This window comes from Salvelinus sp. IW2-2015, linkage group LG11 (genome assembly GCF_002910315.2).
Source record: "Salvelinus sp. IW2-2015 linkage group LG11, ASM291031v2, whole genome shotgun sequence".
NCBI lineage: Eukaryota > Metazoa > Chordata > Actinopteri > Salmoniformes > Salmonidae > Salvelinus > Salvelinus sp. IW2-2015.
The window spans coordinates 14,379,208-14,394,793 of NC_036851.1; the positions used below are offsets into that span (position 1 = coordinate 14,379,208).

Here is a 15,586-nt window from a genome sequence, read left to right on the forward strand (position 1 = left end):
CCGTGTGTAGCAGCTCTGCTGGGGCCTCTGTAGATCAGCACACTCTGGAGAACACTGATGTATGTACAAATGCTATCAGTGGTTTTCTACATGATCATATATATGATAATGATGGCAGTTACATGCACACAATAAAGTGATTATTGTGGATGCATATTTAATATAATGGTTCGATTAAAACGTTTACATGCTTTGTAAGAAGCATGGACGCATCTGAAATCCATCTACCTGAAGGCACTCTGAAAATGCAGGAAATCGGCAATCAATGTTAACGTTCTACCACAGGGAACATGTTATTTTGGGGAAGCATATTTGATTCTGAGTTGGGACATATAAAGTTTTTAAGTGAATACTACTACCTCTAAGATGCATACATTCAGTTGTTCTGAACTCACTTCACTCGCCCAAAAGGAGGAGGCTCTCGGCTGGTGCGAGCACCTGCGCAGCTAAAATACACCGCTGGAATGCAGATTTTTAAGGTGTTTACATGTCCTAATAATTTCGAAATAATGCTCAGAAAAGCAGCGTATGCTTACTTAGATTTTGACCTCACGACAATTAGGATAAGCAGAGTAAGGTGTTTATATGACTATTGCAAAATCAGCCTACTGCCATAATCAGTTTAATATTGAATTATTAGTGTTAGTTGTGTCTCTGTGTCCATGTCTCTGTGTGTACATGTGTGAGCGTGTGTGGCCGTGATATTCTGTGTAGTTGATTATACTGTGTGTGTATAATAATACTAATGATTGCTCCCCGGTCTGTCTAGGTGGTGATTGGAGACAAGGTGGTCCTTAACCCTGTGAACGCTGGACAGCCCCTTCACGCCAGCAGCCATCAGCTGGTGGACAACCCAGGATGCAATGAGGTAGAGTACATGTTTCATCTTGTGGAACAGAATCCATATTGGGAAAGTCTCTATTGTTTTATTAACCAAGGTGTCCCTGAACATTTCACTTCCTTGAGTAGTGCAGGTTTTAACTATGCTGAGAACTGTGCTTTGTTATTGTTCATTCTGTCCTCTCAAAGATGAGGAAATGCATTCATTAGTTCCTGTTTTATTTTTGTTGCGTACTAATCATCCTTGCTATATGTGAAGAATGGAGTGTAAAACGGCCATATTGTCTTGAATTAATGAAGTGATGGTTGTTTATGCTAGTCCATACACCATTCTTAAAGCTCAACAGCCATAAATGAAAAATGACAGTGTACGAAACATTAGGAACACCTTCCTAATATTGAGTTGCACCCCCTTTTGCCCTCAGAACAGCCTCAATGCGTCAGGGCATGGACTCTACAAAGTGTCAAAAGCGTTCCACAGGGATGCTGGCCCATGTTGACTAATGCTTCCCACAGTTATGTCAAGTTGGCTGGATGTCCTTTGGGTGGTGGACCATTCTTCATACACACGGGAAACTGTTGAGCTTGAAAAACCCAGCAGCGTTACAGTTCTTGACGCACTCAAACCGGTGCCCCTGGCACCTACAACCATACTCAAAGGCACTTAAATCTTTTGTCTTGCCCATTCACCCGCTGAATGGCACACATACACAATCCATGTCCAAGGCTTAAAAATCCTTCTTTAACCTGTCTCCTCCCCGTCATCTACACTGATGGAAGTAGATTTAACAAGTGACATCAATAAGGGATCATAGCTTTCACCTGGCTTCACCTGGTTAATCTGTTATGGAAAGAGCAGTTGTTCCCAATGTTTTGTACACACAGTGCATAATTACTGAGCTCCATTCCTGCAAGCCTGTACAAACCCACATGCACAAAAAGGCGCAGGCTCATTTGTTTTGATGTCACTTTTTTAAGACAAACTTGATGATGTGAATTAAAGTCTATCCCAACCGTATAACTGAGAATTAAACCAAGTCTTTCCTGACACAACTCACACATGCTTTTCATTTTGTTTTTCAGGTGAACTCTGTAAACTGCAACACAAGTTGGAAAGTAGTTTTGTTCATGAAATGGAGTGACAACAAGGAGACTATTCTTAAAGGGGTAGGTACTCTGATTAGTTGATTGAAATGTATTGGACACAATAACACAAACAGGGTAGATGGCTCTCCTGCCCTCATTTTCCTGACTGGTGTCTGTGTTTGTGTTGCCAGGGTGACGTTGTTCGGCTGTTCCATGCAGAGCAGGAGAAGTTCCTGACATGTGACGACTTCAAGAAGAAGGAGTACGTCTTTCTCAGGACTACAGGACGCCAGTCCGCCACCTCCGCCACTAGCAGCAAGGCATTGTGGGAAGTGGAGGTGAGCATAGGACAATGAGATATTAGATACATGGTGTAATTCATGGTACACGATCACATATGACACTGATATTTAAGGATATGTTTACACGATAACTTTGCATTGCCATGACATTCTGTAGGTTGTTCCAAAGCTACTTACCGTGAATAAGTCCTGGGGCCTAATTTATCAATTTTGCGGTGAAACTATTCTAAAATGCTACTTACAAACAGAATTTAGAATGTCCGTTTGCAAAGAAAGTGTGATTTATCAAACCATCACACGGGCATCATACACACACTGGTAGGAGATCTCCAATGATATATACCAATATTGTTCTCAGCCTCAGTGCTCGTGCACTACCTTGGCTATTTGCATATGGTCAAAATCATCCCTTTAAAGCCTGTGGGAAATATACACCGCTGTACCATGATATACAATGGTGCAACAAAAAAAGCTAAGAATCATATAACTTTTCCGAGACTGAAATAAAGGTGTTGGTGTCAGAGGTTGAGTACAACCAAAAGGTTTTATTTGTCTCGCTCAGTTGTGGCTTGACCAGTAAACATTTGAACAAACAGTAGCTACAAAGAGAGGGCCATTAGGATAATTCAAGTTGCTTTAGCAATGGCAAATATACTTCAAATGAGTAGGCAACACTCACCAATAAGCCACCCATCCTCAACAGCTCTCTCCTGTAGGCGTAGAGGCCAACATTGCTGTTGTGTAGACTGAATGAGCCGTGCGTTGCACCTGGCCACCTTGCCACCACATTCAGCAGCGTCTTTTGTGCGTCACATAACCTATCACCTGCACATTAATTGAGTTGTAGACTTTTCCATAGTTTAACTCGTTTTGGGATGGGGCTTTTATCGCTCCGTTGGTATTTGGGAACCCATAAATTGCAAAGAAACCCCTCTTGACCGCAAACTGTTGTGTGATGGTGTGTGCCTGTGGCCAAAAACCAGAGTGTCTTTGCAAAAAATGATATCTGATATGCCAATCTGTACTTTCTGTAAAAAGGTCCCACCTGTCACAAAAAACGTGCTCTCTGCGAAATGCAGCGTGTCTCAAACAGAGCAAGATCAGCTTTCTCGCATTCAATTTCCCATTAACTTCAACAATGGTTTCACTTTCACACTTGCCTTTTGATTTAATAATTACTGTACTTTATATGGATTATTATCATAACAAAATACACTGATGTGGTCAAATTACACTACATGACCAAGAGTATGTGGACAACTGCTTGTTGAACATCTCATTCCAAAATCATGGGCATATTTGGAGTTGGTCCCCCCTTTGCTGCTATAACAGCCGCCACTCTTCTGGGAAGGCTTTCCACTACATGTTGGAACATTGCTGCGGGGACATGGTTCCATTTAGGCACGAGCAATAGTGAGGTCAGGCACTGATGTTGGGCGATGAGGCCTGTCTCGCAGTTGGCGCTCCAATTCATACCAAAGGTGTTCGATGGGGTTGAGGTTAGGGCTCTGTGCAGGCCAGTCAAGTTCTTCCACACCAATCTTGACAAACAATTTCTATATGGACCTCGCTTTGTGCACAGGGGCATTGTCATGCTGAAACTTGAAAGGGCCTTCCCCAAACTGTTGTCACAAAGTTGTAAGCACTGAATCGTCTAGAATTTCATTGTATACTGTAGCGTTAAGATTTCCCTTCACTGGAACTTAGGGTCCTAGCCCGAACCATGAAAAACAGCCCCAGACCAATATTCCTCATCCACCAAACTTTACAGTTGGCACTATGCATTTGGGCAGGTAGCGTTCCCCTGGCATCCACCAAACCCAGATTAATCCGTTGGACTGCCAGATGGTGAAGCAGATTCATCACTCCAGAGAACGCGTTTCCACTGCTGCAGAGTCCAATGGCGGTGAGCTTTACACCACTCCAGCCGACGCTTGTGTGCGGCTGCTCGGCCATGGAAACTCATTTCATGAAGCTCCCGACGAACAGTTATTATGCTGACGTGGCTTCCAGAGACAGTTTGAAACTCGGTAGTGAGTGTTGCAACCAAGGACAGACAGTTTTTACGACCTTCAGCACCCGGCGGTCCCATTCTTTGAGCTTGCGTGGCCTACCACTTTGCGGCTGAGCCGTTGTTGCTCCTAGACGTTTCCACAATAACATCACTTACGTTGTCCGTGGCAGCTCTAGCCACAACGCAGCTCTAGCGAAATTTGACGAACTGACTTGATGGAAAAGTGACGTCCTTTGACGGTGCCACGTTGAAAGTCACTGAGCTCTTCAATAAGGCCATTCTATTGCCAATATTTGTCTATGGAGATTGCATGGCTGTGAGCTCAATTTTATATAGTTGTCAGCAACGGTTGTGGCTGAAATAGGCAAATCCACTAATTTGAGGGGGTGTCCACATGCTTTGTATATGTATGTATATGATATAGCCTGTTAAGATACTATGTTGCATGAATTCACAATGGAAATACAATGAAATCGAAGAATGATTGAATTCACACATTTTCAATATATGTTTTCCCCATTCTATAGGTTACTCTTGACAAGCAGTTCCCTCATTCCCCCAATTGGCACTGTCCATACACATGGTCATGGCTGTGTGTACATTTACATACACTCTCAAGCAAGCGTTCCCATTTTTAAATCTCACACTTTGCGTGTAAATGATCCCATGCCTGGTTTACGCACATGTTTTTGCCTACACATGGTTGATAAATGAGGCCCCTGGGATGGAGAGAACCAGGTGAAACCATGTGGGTCGTCTTGTATCTTATAAGAGGTTTTTACTCGTATGTTATCAGTCCAGACAGCTGTTTCTCATGCTGTCAGGTTTTGCATTCTTTTATCAGGTGGTCCACCATGACCCTTGTCGGGGCGGGGCTGGCTACTGGAACAGCCTGTTCCGGTTCAAACACCTTGCGACAGGATCATACCTGGCTGCTGAGGTGAGTCCTCTCACACCGACAGTAGTCATATTACATGGTAGTCTACCAACCAACCACTTGCATGGCTCAGTTGATTAATACCTGGGAGTATAATGTGTACAATCATCTTGTAGTGCTTCAGTATGCGATCTGAAAGTCTTAACAACGGGGCTTGATTAAGTTGGACCTGATCTATTTTCTATTCACTTATAAGAGGACTATGTATTGTCTCTTGCTTCCTCACATGTTGGAGTTAAGTATCCCATTCTGGTTCTTGATATCTTTTCAGGTGAACCCCGACTATAAGGAAGAATGTCCTGAGCCCAGATCCTCAGTAAGTCAACCAGAGACTACTGAATGTCTGTGTTTCATGTGTGAGCCTTGTTTGCTCTGACTTGCCTTATTTACCGCTGCTGATCTACACTTTCAACTCTGTGTTGGATCTTGTTTTTCTTTTCAGGTGGTTGATTCTGTTCCCTTTAACTTCCAGGTACTGTGTCTGTCCTGGTGTGTTTCATCCTCTGAAATACTTCATTGATGAATTGAGAGATTCTTTAACCATGATTTAATAGCGAATTCACCCTCTTGAAGAGAGTTCAACTAAATCTTGGTCTGACTTCCTTAATTCGGGTCTCTCCATACAAGCCACTGTTTGTGTGTAGTGTGTTTTGAGTAGTTCTTATGAAAAACATTTTCGATCATCATCACATTTTGAAGATTTTTCTGCATATTCTGAAAGGAGAGCGTCCACTTGTAATATAGGTTTACAAATTCAATGGCATTGGCAGTTGTAGTAGATCTCCACTGGATGTCATCATACCATGTTCTCTGTGTATGGTACTGGAGCTCCGCCATAGATGGCAGTAGAACACCATCTATTACTCTGTGTGGAGTGTGTCTATGGAGGGAATATGCCAAAGAAACATGATCTTCTGTGGTAGAATCCAGGGTCTGTCTGTCTTTCCATAGTTTGATTCTGTTTCCTTCTTATTGAATTGCATTCATAAAAACTCACTTATTATATAAGCCCTTAGCCTAGATTAGTGGTTCCCAAACTTTTTCACTCGGGGGGGCCCTCCTTCCATCATTGGGGAACATTCCGCAAATGTTTTTATTTATAGATTTATATATCATATAAATCTAAATGCATTCTGAATTGAATTAGCCTTTAGATCAGTCAACTTGACAGGATGCGTCAACAACACATTAGCTCTTCTAAAATTGGAAAAGGTCTCTGAGTTGGCGTAACTCCCATCTCAACGTAACTTCTTGCTCAGTCCTCATCTGAGTGGTACTGATGAGTACAGCTAATACAAGGAGAGATGTGTTGGTTTGTGTATTTGTCTTGGGGGATGGAGGAAAAGAGGGAGTTAGGTTAGTCAATTATCCCAATATCAGAATAATGATTAACTTGCCTTACTGTACTGTAAAGCTGGAAATTAGAAAATCTCTGACTGCAGTAACCCGAACAATGTTGCAATGCTTTAACTTCTTAATGTGATCCATTGATATAGCACTGATTTTAAGTTATTGTTGCCATGCATAAGTCTTAACTAGAAACAGATTAGAGGAAACATATCTTCATTCCTCATCTGTGTTACACACAGTCACAGTAATATTGAAATGATGAACTGGACTGCTGTGTTGGGACTTCAATATGAACTAACAGTGTCCTCTTTATACTGTACCTCCAGTTGGACTCGGACCATGAGGCCCTGAGAGCGCGTTTGCGAACCCCCCAGGAAAGGGTCATGTACCAACTGGTGTCTGTTCCTGATGGCATGGACATCTCCTCCATCTTTGAGCTGGACCCTACCACCCTGAGAGGTGGGGACTCCCTAGTGCCCAGGTACACAGTCAAATATCACACCTCTCCACACATGCTATACCTGCTATTTTTAAAATTGTACCTTTATTTAACTAGGCAAGTCAGTTAAGAACAAATTCTTATTTTCAATGATGGCCTAAGAACAGTGCCTTTTTCAGGGGCAGAACATCAGATTTTTACCTTGTCAGCTTGGGGATTCGATTGTACAACCTTTCGGTTACTAGTACAACGCTCTAACCACTAGCCTACCTGCCGCTATGATCTGTCTTTCATCACATCTTCAAACAACCTGGTCTAAATAGCACAGGCGACGCTTGATGCAAATCTATCTGGTGCCCTCTTTATCCCAACGTTATCCCCACGTGAACCTGTACCGTCAGGTTATTAGGGAGTCCAGGGTTACTAGGAGTCAGGGGAAGTAGTGGGCAGGACTTTATTTCCTCCTGTAGCGGACGTGTTGCTGCTGCTGCTGACAGTCACGTGTTGACTGGATGGGGCACCCACCCGTGACGCATTTTCATAGAGATGGGGAAGGGACCTCAGGGGTGTCTAATCATGCAGCCTAGTTAGTCTGAGAAACCAAGGACCTCTCTGAGGACTGCTCAGAGAGGACCATTTCAGGGCTATTGTGGGATAGCTAAAGAAATGTTCAATTGTTTGTTCTTTGATGTGAATAGAAGGTTTGCAGGACAGCATAGCTTAGTGGTGCACATGATTCAATTTTAGAACTTTTGTTTTCAAAGTGATCCATAGTTCTAAGATGTCTCCCCATCTACCACAGCAATGTGCTGTTGTGTTTTCTCAAAATCAGTCAGAACTCTGACCTTGCTGAGGTGATACCGGACATTGGCAATTCATTCCACTTTCTGTGTGTGCGTGTGTGTAGGAGGGAGTCCAGTTTGTTTTCTACTATCTAATAATAGTCAGGAAAGTCCCGGTATGGTTTGAAGCAGGAAACCATGGTGATGAGGCAGACTGCAGCACTGCAGGCTTGTTCAGGAGAACCAGAAGATGTTGCAACATGTCTTGATCTAGCCACCTCCCGGTCCCCTAACTAAACACGGAAGCCAGATGTTGAATAACCATCCATCTGCCCCCACACAGAAAACACACCATCATATTTCTCATGAAGTAAACTGCTCTTTCAGACGGCTACTTCCAAATACATGGGAATGATCAGGTTCTGTCCATATACTGTATTACTGCAAATATGGACATCAGACGATGTGATATTAAGGTGTGCTCGATCCAATGTATTTATGAAGCCCTTTTTACATCAGCAGATGTCACAAAGTGCTATACAGAAACCCTGCCTCGAAAAACATGTTTTCTCAACATAAAGTGTCTTAATAGGACATTGGGCCACCACGAGCCAGAACGGCTTCAATGCACCTTGACATAGATTCTACAAGTGTCTGAAACTCTATTGACTGACACACACACACACACACACACACACACACACACACACACACTAGTGTGAGTAAAGATGACTAGCTCTCTCATGTGCGCAACAGGGCGTAGATTGCTGACATACCATATGTCTATATTTACCTTTGCTGTGTTCCTTCTTCTTCACCCTTATTGACTGTATCATGTGCAATGGCGGTGTTTGCTAAAATAACAATAGTGTGGTTGTTTCTGTCACCAGCATCACATCAGATAAGGCCAGCGTCTCTCACTGTAGTGTCAAAGACTGCATTGTGTAACGTTGTCAGGTGCGTGCCTGCCTTCTGGCTACTATTGGCTGCACCCTCCCTCTCGGCTCCTCCTCCCCTCCCTTCCTACCTGAAATAACCCATGTTCTTCAGGACACGAGTAGGCAGGCTGAGCTTTAGGTGTGAGTCATTAGATTGAGCATGGTGGATGGTCTACACAAAGGTAAGCCTGTTAGCCTAATGGGTCATTACGCAACCAGGCCAAGAATACAGCCAGTGTCTGGTGTACTGTCTGCGCCTACGGCCAGAGAAGGTGGATACCAGAGTATGTGAGCGGAGCAGAGCTGAAGGGAGCGACGAGTGCTCAATTTGACTGGAGCACGGAGTGAGATTCCCAAAGGCTGGAGTGTCGGCCTTCTCGCCCCTGCTCCAATTTCGTTCCAATAGCGCTCCAGTAGCGCTCATTTCACGAGCTCAGGGCATGCCCGGCCCAATATGCATTTGTAGTCTGCTTGTGTGCCGCTATACCCCCTTGCTTGAGCTACTGTCATGAAGTTTGCTAAATATTTTCATAAAGAAACTGATAAAAACAGATAAGTGCAAAATCAATGTGATTTACAAAGATGAGAACCAAGAGCAAGGGACGGAGTGCGGTGATTTAATGTCCACAACTAAAGAATCGTACTGTATTTCTTTCTTTATCTAACTAGGCAAGTCAGTTAAGAACAAATTATTATTATTATCTTCAATGACAGTCTAGGAATAGTGGGTTAACTGCCTTGTTCAGGGGCAGAACAACAGATTTTTATCTTGTCAGCTCGGGGATTCGACCTAGCAACCTTTCGGGTTACTGGTCCAAAGCTCTAACCACTAGGCACCCTGCCGCCCCATATCCTGAAGTCGTGATGGTGTAGCCTACTTACTACGTGCACGTGCTAAAAGAAAGGAACGAGGTGGGTAGCTAATTAAGTGTCATTTATAATCAAAAACAATCTGATCTCTTAAAAGTTTCCTTCATTTTTGTTATTTTAACTATACAATAGGCCATAATTGATTTTGGCCCAATAGGTCTGGCATATTCCAACTTTCAATGAGCTTTCCGTTTTGATTGGGTTATTTTGCCTAAAAACCTTTAGGCCTACCTAATAAATATATATATATATATATATATATATATATATATATATATATAAAACATTTTTGCTTATGGAATATCTACAGAGGCCCATTATCAGCAACCATCACTCCTGTGTTCCAATGGCACGTTGTGTTAGCTAATCCAAGTTTATTATTTTAATTGGCTAATTGATCATTTGAAAACCCTTTTGCAATTATGTTAGCACAGCTGAAAACTGTTGTTCTGATTAAAGAAGCAATAAAACTGGCCTTCTTTAGACTCTTTAGACTAGTTGAGTATCTGGAGCAACAGCATTTGTGCTTTCGATTACAGGCTCAAAATGGCCAGAAACAAAGACCTTTCTTCTGAAACTCGTCAGTCTATTCTTGTTCTGAGAAATAAAGGCTATTCCATATGAGAAATTGCCAAGAAACTGAAGATCTGGTACAACGCTGTGTACTACTCTCTTCACAGAACAGCGCAAACTGGCTCTACCAGAATACAAAGAGGAGTGGGAGGCCCCGGTGCACAACTGAGCAAGAGGACAAGTACATTAGACATGAGTGTCTAGTTGGAGAAACAGATGCATCACAAGTCCTCAACTGGCAGCTTCATTAAATAGCACCCGCAAAACACCAGTCTCAACATAAACAGTGAAGAGGAGACTCCGGGATGCTTGCCTTCTAGGCAGAGTTCCTCTGTCCAGTGTCTGTGTTCTTTTGCCCGTCTTAATATTACATTTTTATTGGCCAGTCTGAGATATGGCTTTTTCTTTGCAACTCTGCCTAGAAAGCCAGCATCCCAGAGTCACCTCTTCACTGTTGACGTTGAGACTGGTGTTTTGCGGGTACTATTTAATGAAGCTGCCAGTTGAGGACTTGTGAGCCAGTCAGTTGGTTATTGACACGTTTTTCCAACACTTTTGAACAACATTGCAAAATATAAATTATTTCATAGTTTTGATGTCTTATTCTTCAATGTAGAAAATAGTAAAAATAAAGAAAAGCCTTGAATGAGTATGTGTTCTAAAGCTTTTGACCGGTAGTGTGTGTGTGTGTGTGTGTGTGTGTGTGTGTGTGTGTGTGTGTGTGTGTGTGTGTGTGTGTGTGTGTGTGTGTGTGTGTGTATATATATATATATATCAGCCTGGTAAGAGTGGCCAAAAAGGTGTTTAGCATCTCCAGTGGCTCTGCAAGCGTGGAAATGATATTCTCCGCTGTTGGTCTGCTCTCCCTGCACGTCGGAATGAGCCTTAAGCCACAGACTCTGGACAAACTGCTGTTTCTAAAAATGAATTCAAAGGCACTGTAGACTGAGTCTAATAAGGCATTTTTCATTTAATTTATATTTAATTCTAAGTAAGTCACAGGGCTATATGTGCAATTTATAGACTAAAATGAGTTAACACAATGAAATGTTGTTTAAAATGCTGAGCGCCTAATGACCCTGACTCCTACCAGACTAGTGTGTCGTACTCGCAAAAACTTCACAATGTATTTCTTTGTAGGCTATAGCCTTGAGATAATTGAAATAATATAGCCTAAATAATTCATTTCTTTTTTAGGCTCCCTGTCTGCCTCCTGACCTATTTAGAGTGTTTATTTGCAGTTTAATATGACATGTAGCCTATCTGAAATTTTGAGCGCTTCTTACGTTCACCTTTTTCATGTTTATTCAAATACTTTTCATTCAAATCTTATGGTTTGGTTTCAGTAATTCAAAACCAAATGGTAGGTCCAGTTAGCCACAAAAATAGATGGGTGTTGGTTAAATTGTGTTTACAATGTAAACATTGTAAATAACAATTTGTTCTTAACTGACTTGCTTAGTTGAATAAAAAATATAAATACAGGGATGGGATATGCCACTGTACTCCAAATGTTACCTTTATCCAAACTGATACAGTGGGAAGATTGAAATACTGCTATTTTTTCCGGAAAACTGCCCTTTTCGTCCTCATGCTAGGTAGCAGTAGCTACAGCAGCCTTTATGAATGGAACATCGCGTTGAACAACAAAGAAGCTGATTGGCTGACACTGCTGTTTTGGCACACAAAACATCAAAGTATTTGTATTTTGGAACTAGATTTTCATACATCTTGTTTGAGGATGTTACAGAAAGTCATCACACCCACTAGTGGTGAGAGCCCACTCTAAACGTTATTACCATCATCTATAACTAAGTTGGTTTTAGGTTGTTTGAACAACCAATTGATATACAGGACCAGTCAAAAGTTTGGACACACCTACTCATTTAAGGGTTTTTCTTTATTTTTACTATTTTCTACATTGTAGAATAATAGTGAAGACATCAAAACTATGAAATAACACATGGAACCATGTAGGAACCAAAAAAGGGTTAAACAAATCAAAATATATGTTATATTTGAGATTCTTCAAAGTAGCAACCCTTTGCCTTGATGATAGATTTGCACACTGTTGTCATTCTCTCAACCAGCTTCACCTGGACTGCATTTTCAACAGTCTTGAAGGAGTTTCCACATATGATGAGCACTTGTTAGCTGCTTTTCCTTCACTCTGTGGTCCAACTCATCCCAAACCTTCTGAATTGGGTTGAGGTTGGGTGATTGTGGAGGCCAGGTCATCTGATGCAGCACTCCATCACTCTCCTCCTTCTTGGTTAAATAGCCCTTACACAGCCTGGAGGTGTGTTGGGTCATTGTCCTGTTGAAAAACAAATTATAATCCCACGAAGCGCAAACCAGATGGGATGGCGTATCGCTGCAGAATGCTGTGGTAGCCATGCTGGTTAGTGTGCCTTGAATTCTAAATAAATCACAGACAGTGTCACCAGCAAAGCACCCCCACACCATCACACCTCCTCCTCCATGTTTCACGGTGGGAACCACACATGCAGAGATCATCCGTTCATCTTCTCTGCATCTCACAAAGACACAGCGGTTGGAAACAAAAATCTCAAATTTGGAGTCATCAGACCAAAGGACAGATTTCCACCGCTCTAATGTCCATTGCTCGTGTTTCTTGGCCCAATCAAGTCTCTTCTTATTATTGGTGTCCTTTGGTAGTGGTTTCTTTGCCGCAAATCAACCATGAAGGACTGATTCATGCAGTCTCCTTTGAACAATTGATGTTGAGATGTGTCTGTTACTTGTGTCTGTTACTTGAACTCTGTGAAGCATTTTTTTTAACTGCATTTTCTGAGGCCAGTAACTCTAATGAACTTATCCTCTGCAGCAGAGGTAACTCTGGATCTTCCTTTCTTGTGGTGGTCCTCATGAGAGACAGTTTCATCATAGCGCTCGATGGTTTTGCGACTGCACTTGAAGAAACTTTCAAAGTTCTTGAAATATTCTGGATTGACTGACCTGCATGTCTTCAAGTAAAGTAAAAAGGAAGTCCATAATATGGACTTGGTCTTTTACCAAATATGTCTATTTTCTGTATACCAGTTCTACCTTGTCACAACACAACTGATATGCTCAAACGCATTAAGAAGGAAAGAAATTCCACAAATTAAGTATTAACAAGGCACACCTGTTAATTGAAATGCATTCCAGGGGATTACCTCATGAAGCTGGTTGAGAGAATGCCAAGAGTGTACAAAGCTGTCATCAAGGCAAAAGGTGGCCAATTTGAAGAATCTCCTGTCCTGACTCAGCCATCTATGACCATGCAGAGTCACCATGCACGGTTGTATACAGTTGAGCTCTTGCATCAAGAGCAGATTCTGAGAAATTGAGTGACGTATGTTATTGAGCGTCCCATTCTGTCCTCACAGGGCTTGGTTTAATAAGACAACATTTTCTTCCCATCCAAGTTGAAAGAGCATTACAGACTAAACACAGCTGGTATTCCCTAGTAATCCCAAATACTTCTGCAAACAATATAAATGTTTAAACAAAGTTCACCTTTCAAGGCTACTTACTGTAAGGTTGACACCGGGGGAAAAAAATCACCTGAAGAATTACTATCCACAAACATAATTTTGCATGTAAATGCATGTAAAAGGCCTCTTAGTAGAATTATCATAGAGGTAGACTAGTATAGTGGACTGTTGTTTTTTGTGTTGGTGCGGTCCTCTGAGTTGCTCTGTCCTGTTCCCTCAGGAACTCTTTTGTGAGGCTCCGGCACCTCTGCACCAACACATGGGTCCACAGCACCAACAACCCCATTGACAAGGAGGAGGAGAAGCCTGTCATGTTACGGGTGAGTGGCTGGGAAGGATACTAGTGTGTGACCTTTGATCGGACTTGTAAAATCTATTTATTCAAAGTATGTTTTACACGTCGTTCTTTTAGATTGGCACATCAGCGGTTAAAGAAGACAAAGAGGCCTTTGCCATAGTGCCTGTCCCCCCAGCGGAAGTCAGAGACTTAGACTTGGCCAACGATGCCAGTAAAGTGTTGGCATCCATTGCTGGCAAACTGGAGAAGGGCACTATAACACAGAATGAGAGGAGGTAAAGTGTGTGTTTGAAACAGATGCCGGCAGTAACCTTTTGACCTACTGTATTACATTTTTGTAAATATCTGGTAGGTTGAAAGTCATTTTTAGAAGATTGCTGTTGGCCTTTTAACATTTGGTAGAAGTATTATTTTTCATGTTGAGATGTGTCATCGTTTTAAGGTCCACCGGGTATTCCATAGTTTTTCTCTTTTAGCTATTGTCCGTGGCTCCTCTCTCTAGAGAGGCTGGCTGTAGGAGTGGGTGTTATCTGGGATCCTGGTGGAACCATTCATTCCTCTCTGGCCCTGTCTCTCTGGTCTCTAGGTTTGTCACTAAGCTTCTGGAGGACCTGGTCTTCTTCGTGTGTGACATCCCCAACACTGGCCAGGACGTGCTGGAGATCATGGTCAACAAGCCCAACAGAGAGAGACAGAAACTCATGAGGGAGCAGAACATCCTCAAACAGGTACAGCTCATTCCGTGGTAGTATCGTCTACTTTGGGCTTGGGGTACTTATGATAGTCAATGTTAAGTTGACCTCCCCACATTGTCAATTTGAGTGTCGCAATTTAAATGACATATGGAATCCATATCCCTCTTTTTAGATTTTCAAACTTCTCCAAGCCCCGTTCACGGACAGTGGGGATGGTCCTATGCTGCGATTGGAAGAGCTTGGTGACCAGCGCCATGCCCCCTTCAGGCACATCTGCAGGCTCTGTTACCGGGTATTACGGCACTCCCAACAAGACTACAGGAAGAACCAGGTCGGTGGGCAGAACTGATTGATTGCATCGATCAACTCAGACACACAGCAGAAATGTGCTAGCTAAAAGGCAAAATATACTTAACCTGTTAGTTGTGCATTAGAATGGTCCTGACCCTCACTGAATCCCCCTCTACAGGAGTACATAGCCAAGCAGTTCCGCTTCATGCAGAAGCAGATAGGCTACGACGTTCTGGCTGAGGACACGATAACTGCCCTGCTCCACAACAACCGCAAGCTTCTGGAAAAACACATTACGGCCGCAGAGATCGACACCTTTGTCACCCTGGTCAGGAAGAACCGGGAGCCCAGGTGAGACCAAGAGGACGGGGTGATAGGATGGTGGCATGCCATGGGCCTGATTCAGAAGGTTGTCTGTGGGTGGAAGTTTGTTTGTACAGCACCAGCCAGGGAATGTAGTAGATGTAGATGTATTCAAATGTATGCATGAGGGTATCAGAGGATGGGATTGTTTTGGACCCTGGCACTGGAGGTAATTGCTGTCATTAGTGCTGTCGAGCTCCAGTCTTGTGCTGCTGGCGATATGAGAACCATGCTGATCCAAGGGTTTGGATAAAGGGGGCTTTTATTGGGGTCTGATGGAGCTGGGAGGGGGACTGTGTCGGGACTGG

General features: G+C 42.7%; 1 protein-coding gene across 4 annotated transcripts in view; it reads left to right on the top strand.

Moving 5' to 3' along the window:
• The window catches only part of LOC111969857 (inositol 1,4,5-trisphosphate-gated calcium channel ITPR1-like), a 148,620-nt gene that overhangs the window by 41,369 nt on the left and 91,665 nt on the right, over window positions 1-15,586 (top strand). For all 4 annotated transcript variants that reach the window (XM_023996185.1, XM_023996186.2, XM_023996187.1 and 1 more), the window contains exons 7-17: window positions 770-868; window positions 1,924-2,007; window positions 2,118-2,264; window positions 5,087-5,182; window positions 5,451-5,495; window positions 6,856-7,010; window positions 13,852-13,951; window positions 14,044-14,204; window positions 14,516-14,657; window positions 14,797-14,955; window positions 15,094-15,266. In XM_023996185.1, coding sequence (XP_023851953.1) covers window positions 770-868; window positions 1,924-2,007; window positions 2,118-2,264; window positions 5,087-5,182; window positions 5,451-5,495; window positions 6,856-7,010; window positions 13,852-13,951; window positions 14,044-14,204; window positions 14,516-14,657; window positions 14,797-14,955; window positions 15,094-15,266 — 1,361 coding nt within the window. The remainder of the gene's footprint in view (window positions 1-769; window positions 869-1,923; window positions 2,008-2,117; window positions 2,265-5,086; window positions 5,183-5,450; window positions 5,496-6,855; window positions 7,011-13,851; window positions 13,952-14,043; window positions 14,205-14,515; window positions 14,658-14,796; window positions 14,956-15,093; window positions 15,267-15,586) is intronic.